The sequence below is a fragment of the Athene cunicularia genome, unplaced genomic scaffold (assembly GCF_003259725.1).
Source record: "Athene cunicularia isolate RWA unplaced genomic scaffold, athCun1 SCF_7, whole genome shotgun sequence".
Classification (NCBI taxonomy): Eukaryota; Metazoa; Chordata; class Aves; order Strigiformes; family Strigidae; genus Athene; species Athene cunicularia.
Window position 1 is genome coordinate 68,106 of NW_020799501.1, and position 9,109 is coordinate 77,214.

Below are 9,109 nucleotides of genomic sequence, written 5' to 3' on the forward strand. Positions count from 1 at the left end.
CCACCTTCCTACAGCTCAGAGGCAGCCCCGGGAGGGATTAAAGCAGAGCAGGAACATTTTTGCCTCGGCTTCGCAGCGGTGAGGGTGATGGCAGGCGCTGGATTCCCCTCCGTGGCACAGCCACAGCGACGGAGTATTTTCAGTTTGGGAGGGCTCTCGTGGCAGGGCAGCTTGGATGTGAAACGGGGTGTCAGCAGCTCCAAGCCAAGGGCCGGGGGGAACGGCTCAGGGTACACCCTGACCTGTCACCCGCCGCTCTGGGTGGGTTGGGAGGGAGTCTGCTCCTTTTTCCTCCTTGGAAGCAGCAGTTCACGCTGGCTCCTGGGGAAAAGTGTGAAGAAAAGTTCCTGGGGAAAAATGTCCTGCCATGCTGATCCCTCCCTGCAAACTCACAGCGGGCTTTGGGAAGGGCCGCAGGCTGCGAGCTGCCCCTCCAGGAAAGAAAGCACGGAGACAGGTAAAACTCAAGTTTTCCGACCCATTTTCCTCGCCGCTGAGCTCTGTCTCAGCAGGGAATGGCTGTGGGGTGCGGAGGGGGATGGTTTGGGGGGGTATGTGCTTGCTAAAGCACGCAGCCCCCATTTCCCACTGTACTTTGGGCAGTAGCACCATCCCTCCCACCTCTCCTTCACCTGACAGAGCCACTCACCGCAGCACAATCCCTCCCTGGCAGTACTCGGGGAAAAAGGGGGGGGAAAAAAAAAAACACAACAAAAACCCACCACAACAACCAACCCACATTTTTTGTTAGCATTCAGCAGTGATATGACAGGCGCCCTATGAATTCTGGGAGATTTTAATAAAGAAGACAGGCCTGTGAAATTTAATAAAAGAGTTCATCAGATTATATGGTGATGGCTCAGTGCCACCGTGCTGGCAGTAATATCCTCGCAGTGGGGGGTTTAACCCCTTGAGGGACAGAGCAGCAGCACAGTATTAAATCTTTCAGTAGCATTTCACTCGTGTCACTTTAATATTTATGAAACTCTCCGGCTTTGGGAACCTCTTTGGTGTTGTTTTGCTTTTCTGTTTTGCTTCTGGTTTAGGTTTTCGGCAGTGGTAGTGGTTGGGGGGTGTGTGTGTGGGGTGTTAGTCTCGGTTTTCATCGCTGACACGAACAGAATCAAGCCCAGGGAGCGGAGCTTGTAACACCTCTTACCTTCTGGGTGGGTGCCAAGGGCATTTACAGGGTCCAGCCAAGCAGGACCACACTTAGGAGATGAAGTTTTTTTGGCTACTTTTTATAACCAAGCGCAATTACATTAAATGCTGCTCGTGGGGAGATCTCTTTGCTGCCTGCTCCATCCCCAAATCCCTCTGTCCTACGTGACCGTGGTGCTGCCCTCACCCTTCCATTTCCAGTGCTGGATGGAGAAGGTCGGGTCATTTCCACTGTGTGACCATGAAGATGCAACAGCAATAGTGCCACAGTGGCTCTTCGACTCCTTCCCCATCCTTCTGCCTTTTAGTGAAACATTGAAGTGCGATAACACCTGTTATTTTAAATTTGGGGTTTTTTTCCGCTCCTCAGGGCGGAGCTTTGCATGCAGCAGGCAGTTTGGCTTTGGTAAGCTTTGACTTCTGAAGACTTCTTTTCCGGTGTACACGCTCAGATTAGAGGAAGTTTGAGACTGTTTGAGTCCTGGCTCTTTCTGACAAGAGGCACAATTGCATAATTACACACTCACAAAGTTCCTTTCTGGGGGTAAAGCTGTTCATGTAACAAAGAGCTCTGGAGGGAATGGAGAGCAAAGGTAACTGTTGCCCCCAAATTACTCCTTCTCTCTCTGACCCAGACGTTGCTGGAAGAAGTCAGAAATTAAGCAGAAGGAAATTTTCCCCCCTTAATCCCCTGGTGCCGCTCTGTATCGCTGAATTGGGGGAAATGGCCATTGCGGTGGGGAATGAAAGAGCATATTGTGCTGCTGCCGCCTCCTCGTTTCCCTTGCGTGTCCCCTTCCCCATCATGCCCTCAGCCCCCAGCCCGAAATCTGGAAAGAGGCTTTGCAAGTTCCACTTCAATATTTCAGACGGCTACAATGGATTTTGCAGCTCAATGTTAAGTAAACAGACCTTGCTTAAGCCTGGACTGCTTCATTTTGACTAAACCCTAACTAAATAAGCTAGTTTCATGAAGCACAGGCCTCCCAGCTTATTCCTTGCTTCATTAACACCTTTTAATCCCGTCGAGACCATCGTATGCCCCCCAAATTACCCTTCCCAGGCTTGGGTCAGCATCTTCTCTGGGCCACAGCAGGTCAGAGAGGTTCTCAAATAACTTGCTGCTCCGCTCATCCCCATCTGGAGAGCGGGGAGCTGGGCTGCTGCTTCTCCTGCAGAGCCATCGGCAGAGCCAGCGGTGCCCTAAGCGGTGACAGGGGCGATCAGCAAGGATTAGCGGAGAGTTGGGCGCTGGGGTGTTTTACCAGGACTAAAGTCTGATAAATTAAGTCCCTGAAATGGCTGAAAAGATGTAGAGAGATCTCAGGGCTCCTCAGCTGGGTGCCAAAGCCGGACAGACACGCGTGGTCACTTCGCTGTGATTCCTCTTCCCACTGCTCCACGCTTTGAAACTTCATTGAACCGAATTTACATGCTGGGCCCTCCCCAACTGTTTTGTAATTAAAGGAAAAGTGGATTGTTAATGGTAAAAAAGAGAGGGGGATGCTGTAGGTAGGGTGAGGGGATTAAATCAAGAAATAGGTTTTCACAGAGTACGTAACCCCTTGCTCCCGGATGCTGGTTGGGACCAAGATTTCAGCGAGCATCACGAAGATGCTGGGCTGAGAGAGAAATAAATAGAGAAATAACGTTGGGGCTTCCAGGGAGTTGCTGCCCGTGTCCCGCAGGCCGGCAGCACTCAGCCCTTTCGGCAGATGTGCCAGCTGTGCAGCCCCAGGGCCGGCCCCGAGTACCTCCCGGCAGGAGGAGCGTGGGCAGCCGGCGGGTTTGGCCTCCAGCCCGGCGCCGGAGCGCTCTGAACATACCCTGTGTCTTCATCCCCGCCCGGGTGACACGTGCTGTCTCCGAGTTGGCAAACGCTCCAGATGTGCTTGTCCTCTGTCAGGCAGCTGCCAGGCTGCTTCTGCACCCCCCAGCGCCGGTTCTCTTGCCTCGAGTGTCCGTCAGGGTGACAAAGCGGCTGCCAAAACCTGTCCCTGTCACCCCGAGCCTCTCTCGTGATGCTGACTGGTGAGTAACTGCTCCTCTCACTCCAGAGCCGCCGCCTTTGCAAATCCCAGAGATGTTCCCACTTATAAGCCCATCTGCCTTCCTGCTGCTGACACTTTTTCCATCAAGGTGAGCCCTCCCCTGGCAGGAAAATCAAATTCTATCATTCTATCTAATTACCTTTGCAAAGGTAATTAGAGGCAAGCTGGTAAGAAGGACGTGGGATATGTACCTGCGTGAACCCGCCTGCCTCTGCTCGCTGGATGGCTTCTGAACATTCCCAGGGATAAAAGTTGATAGCCTTAACACATCTCCTGTCAGGGCATCTGGAACAGAAATCAAACTCAGCTGGGAGTTTGAGGAAACCAGGGTGTTAATTCAAGGATGTGGGGAGACTTGGTCAAAACACAAGTGGAGGCACGTGGACTATGAGGCTCAGGAGGCATTACGGGTCTTTCCAACCGGCGTGGGACAGAGTTGTTGAGAGTCACAGGCACTTCCAAGTGGTCCTGCTGGGGCTCTGCTCTTCTCCAGGAGCACGCAGAGGTCTCCCTCGTGTCACTGCTGTGCCTGAACGCGCTTTTCGTTATGAACCTGGGAACCCGCTTATTTTTGGGACTGTCCCTCAGCGTAGCTTCTGCGGGCAGCCGCTTCTAGACATCGTGTAGCCGCATCCACAGAGCCTCCCAAGCCTCCTTGTAACCCACTGCCAGCAACGGAGATGTATTTTGTTCCTATGGCAACCCAAACAATATTACCTTGACTTAAACGGATTCAGGCAATATTAAAACCAGCCTCTTTAGGAATTCCTGGTGTTGGAGGGGCTGAGAATTTTAATTTTGTGTAATGCGAGCTGACACCGTGTTTATGAGCTGCTTGCTGAATGTTTTCTTCAATTAGTACAAAGCAGAGCGGATTTGTTTTCAGGGCTTAGCTGGGAGATGGGAGGGTGCAGGCCTTGCGCTGCCAAAAGCGTTATTGAGTTACGCTGCAGTGGCGGCACTTCCCTCACCTGATAGCTGCAAAAAAAGCCCTTTTCATGCAAATCTGGCACATGACAGCATCTTTAAATAAGGCTTGCTAAAGGCCTCGTCCCAACAGCGGCAGGAGGAATGGGCTTGGTGCTTCGCAGGTGACTAGGTCTCCTTTCCCGGCTCCGACATCTGTTTCCATGTTTCCTTGTTCTGCTCCATCCCTCTCGCTGTCAGCCTGCCCCCAGTTAGGAGCACATCATGCTCAAAGCTTTCCTCTACCTACCTTGGCTAAGCAAAAAGAAAAAAAAAAATCTGGACATTTTCCACAAGCAACCAGCAATATCACTGAGGTTAGAAATATTAAAGGACCCAGGGAATGTCCAGAATCTATACGGATAAAAATAATTAAGAAAACACAATGAAACAAGACAGAGAGTTTTCTACCAGTGTTTTCCTAAACTATCCTCTTCCTTACTCAGAGTCAGGTTGGGATATTGAAGTAAAGCTTCTGTTTGTCCAGTCTACATTCTTAATGTGTCTGTCCCTGGATTTGGGGCTCTGGGGTGGAACCAGCTTGGCCCGGGTGTGTTGCAGGAGTAAACCTGTCTCTGAAAGACACGGTAAGACCAGGTGGGAGCACGGGGCTTGTCTCAAAGTCGAGTGGTATTTGTGTCACTAGATTCAGCTACACAACAGCAAACAGCAAAGCCAGGCAGACCTTTCTTCGGGGACGGTAATTCTCCCAGCTGAGATGCAAAGGAAAGTCAGCACTCACTCCTAAACCAGTTGTTTGAAGGACAAGGGACAGAAACCTGGCAGGAAGAACAGCTTGATTACCCACAATCGGCATAACTAATGATAAGTGGCTCTCAAGAAGAGAAAGACATGACAAAGTCTAGTTGCTGGGCATGGAAAAAAGTAAGATTCCAAGTGGAAATAAGGAATGAGAAGCTAGTTGGCCTCTAGAACCTCTTCCAAATGGATGTGGAAGATCCTCCATCCCTCAGAGCCCCCAGAGAGCGGCTGGCTGCCCTTTGCTGCACATCCAGGCCCAAGGGGGGAATCCCTGGGTGAGAGCCTCTGGGTCGGGCTAGATCACCATGATCTTCCATCTGGGCTTAAAGTCCAGGAACATGAATAACTTAATGTTTAGTAGTATGTGACATGGTCCCGACCGATCCCAGATAGCCATGATCGTGGGCTGGCTCCGTTGGTGGCTCCTTTTTATTCTTTTTACTATTTCATTTCTGCTGTAACAGAAGGATGTTGGTGTTAGGAAAGGCACAGATTTGGACTCAGCCCAGATTCGGACTGGGATTGTTCCTGGAACATGCTCCTGGTTTGCTCCTTCGTCAAGACAGCGCGAGGTTGTGGTTAAAAGGCTGCTCTTTACTCCCAGCTTTTCCAACTCACATTCGACTCTTATTTTTCAAGTGTGAATTACAGGAAGACAAAGAGGAAGAGGGGGGAGAGAGAGAGAGAGAGAGAGAGGGAAGGAGAGGGGAACATGCACACAAACACACTCACACAAAGGAGAGAAATCCCACACCATTCCAGTTGGAATGTCCCAGACACTTCAGCCGAAAGCCACCGCACAGCACAAATCCAGGGTGGTATTTGGAAGGGATGAGCCCACCCCTGTAAGCCTCTTCATCCTGCTCCGCAGAGTTTGCCAGGAGGATTAACCCAGTCTTGTTCTCAATCCCAGTTTATGAGTTCCCTGCTGGTGGGGAAGATCCTGTGTGTTTAAACAACAGCCTAATTAATCCCTATTTTATTACTTTCTCTTGTCAAGTGGCTAAATAGAAGCTGTCAGCCGGCAGCCACCACTGCTCACATTTGTTTAGATCCCAAATTACTTCATCAGAACCATCTGCTCCGTACGCGGGGCGCTCAGCAGTTGTTTATTTCTCTCTCTGGACACGGCGTGGGGCACAAACAGCCTCTCCCGTGGGACTCCCTGCGTAAGGCTCCTCCAGAGCCTGGGTCCCTCAAGTCCTCTCACTAGGAGCAACCTAACAAAGCCAGGCAGTGAACAGCCCTGGAGAGGAAGAGGGGACACGGATCTCTGTCCTGATGGACCAGGCAAGTTTGTGTTCCTCCCTGGTCCCACAGAGGGTCAGAAAGCTCCAAAGCACAGCGGGGATGTCCGCTCCTTGCTGGGATGTGCTAGCACAGCTCCAAACACCCACCCCCTTCCTCCCTCAGCTTCCTCAGCCCCAACCCAGGGCTGATCTTCCCTGCCCAACATCCAGCCGCCGGGACCTTCTTTGCAGGTTGTTCCAGACCAAGTGCAGCAGCTGCCTGAAGGCGATCGCCCCCTCCGAGCTCATCATGAGGGTGATGGAGAACGTCTACCACGTGCACTGCTTCTACTGCTGCGAGTGCGAGCGGCGCCTGCAGCGGGGAGACGAGTTTGTGCTCAAAGAGGGGCAGCTGCTGTGCCGCAGTGACTACGAGAAGGAGAAGGAGATGTTGAGCGCTATCAGCCCTGCGCCCACTGAGTCTGGTGAGGGGCTGGAGCCAAGGGTGGGGAACTGGGGTGGGTTCCTACAGAGGGCAGGTATTGCTCAGGCCTTAATTAGCTACAGAGAAGGCTGCGGAAGGGGTAGATGGAGGTAGATGGAGGTTTTAGCATCTCTTCCCCCTGGTGATAGGCAGGCAAGGGGGTACCAGGCTGCTGAGATCCACTCGGCCAATCTGGAGAGGTGTGGATGGGCTGAGACGTAGCAGAAGGAATGATACGGGGCCAGGCTGGCCCATCAGCGCTGTCTCAGAATTGACAGCGTTCCCCTGAGCCCCAGCTCGGTCCATGAGCTTTCCTGGCTTCACTCCACGCTTGTGCGTGGAGGTCAAAGTTATTGGAAGGTCAAAGTCATTGGAAGGTCAAAGTTCCTCTGGATCCTTGCCCTGGGAGATGGCTCGGGTAGGCGGCTCTCTGCTGAATCCCTGCTACCGATCTTCCGTTGCAGTGAAAAGTGAGGATGAAGATGGCAGCCACTCGCACGGCAAAGGCAGCGAGGAGAGCAAAGACCACAAGCGCTCCAAGCGCCCGCGCACCATCCTCACCACGCAGCAGCGGCGGGCGTTCAAGGCCTCCTTCGAGGTTTCCTCAAAACCCTGCAGAAAGGTATAAGGAGGGCGCTCCTTGGCTTGGATCCTTTAAAGTGCCACCTAAGTTCTGATTCAGCTCTCTGGGTTTTGTGGACAGGTGAGAGAGACCCTGGCAGCTGAGACGGGCTTGACTGTGCGGGTGGTTCAGGTCTGGTTCCAGAACCAAAGAGCCAAGGTGAGTGTTGGTTCCTGTGCCACAGCGGGGTTCTGCCTGCCTGTGGGATATCCCACATGCTCGTTCAGCTAAAAGGAAACGTAGAATAGCTTAAAAAAAATAAAAAAAAGTGAGAAGAACAGAAGAACAGCTCTGCAGGACCAAACCACAGGTTCCCCCTGGTCCTACAGGCCACTATCTAGTAGTAGCACAAGCTTAAAGAGAAATAGAAAAATCGATTCATTACAGATGTTTGCAGGGTGTAACATTTTGAGAACGGTCAGGGTTAGGTTAGTGGTTGGACAAGGTGATCTTCAAGGTCTTTTCCAACCTTGATGATTCTGTGATTTTCCACGTTGTGGGTTGTTTTTTTTTTTTCATTACTTTTTCTACTTTTCCCCCCTCACTATAGAAAGACTAGAAGGGTTTCCCACTTCTTTCTTCTAGAAGTTGAAACATTTCTAATTCTGCAGAACGGAAAGGGTGAAACCAGAAAATATGTGGCTTTGAAAAACCTCGCTTTGTAGTGATAAAAAAGCTGTTTGGTTTTTAAACTGCAAATGGCATCTCCCCCAGGGGTAATGGGGCCTTTTCTGCCGGCCCTGTTTCTCACGCAGAGCTGACTGCGGAGGAGTCACCCCGAGGAGTCTGAGCTGGGCTGTACCACGGCCGGGCTCGGTCTCTGTGCAAGGCAGGTGGCTGTGGCCACTGCTGTGTTAAACGTGACCCTCTCCCCTCCTCTCTAAGTCAAACCCTCAAACCCGGGGTCTCTGTCTCCCTGCAGATGAAGAAGATTGCCCGCAGGCAACAACAGCAACAGCAGCAACAGCAGGAGCAAGACCAGCTGGGCAACCCTCGCTTAGGGACAGGCCGAGGGACCGGCCGCAACAGCCGGCAGAGCAACGATGACAGCGAAGGTGAGGAGCCATGGCCCACGGTGACAGCTCTGGGGGCCACAGGCTGGGACGGAGGGGATTGACTCGAGCGAGAACGGGTGCAAGGAAGAGTTTAGCAAAAAGCAGGCAGGTTGTAACTGAATTGGGACGTACAGGCTGGAATAACTTGGTAACGTCCAGGCAGACTCCCGGGCACTCGTGATGCAGCACGTATCTCCTCGTTTTGAGAAGACGAGGGTTTTTTTCTGTTGCATGTATGCGCCACATACCACTGCAGCAGCCTCAATAATGTTCTTGTGACAGTGCTCTGCCCCAGCACGTGCCACGTGCCCTTTGCTTCAACCCATCCCACCGGTTGTGTCTTTAGACGGCGCGAGTGTTCACGGCCTGGATGGGCTCATGGTCCCCTACCCCAGGATCCCCCAGCAGCAGCTGCTGCCCCTGGACCAGAACGGCTACAGCACAGACTTGTACAGACAAGGGCTGACGCCGCCCCAGCTGCCAGGGGACCATCTGCACCCCTACGGTAGGAGAGCGGTGGGGAGATTGTCCTGTCTCTGCGTCAAACCTGCACGGAGCAGTCCAAGTCATGAAAAGCCAACTCTGCTGTGAGACAGCCCAGCAGCAGTGAGCGCTCCGCAGGACTTAGACTTTGGGCTGAGCCTTTCTCAGCAGTTTGGGGAGGCCAGAGCTCAGACTGAGCCCTGCTAAGGGCCAGGGAGCAGGGCTGGGGTCTTCCCTCCATCCAACGTGAAATCCAACTCAGAGAGTGGAATAGACTGCTCAAGGACTGTCTCTTA

At 52.4% G+C, this 9,109-nt stretch overlaps 1 protein-coding gene across 1 annotated transcript in view; it reads left to right on the forward strand.

Annotated features, from left to right (window-relative positions):
• Window positions 1-9,109, forward strand: part of LOC113490931 (LIM homeobox transcription factor 1-alpha-like) — a 23,032-nt gene that overhangs the window by 10,924 nt on the left and 2,999 nt on the right. The window contains exons 2-6 of the mRNA XM_026867540.1: window positions 6,422-6,654; window positions 7,118-7,275; window positions 7,357-7,434; window positions 8,198-8,330; window positions 8,677-8,835. Of these exons, the coding sequence (XP_026723341.1) occupies window positions 6,422-6,654; window positions 7,118-7,275; window positions 7,357-7,434; window positions 8,198-8,330; window positions 8,677-8,835 (761 nt within the window). The remainder of the gene's footprint in view (window positions 1-6,421; window positions 6,655-7,117; window positions 7,276-7,356; window positions 7,435-8,197; window positions 8,331-8,676; window positions 8,836-9,109) is intronic.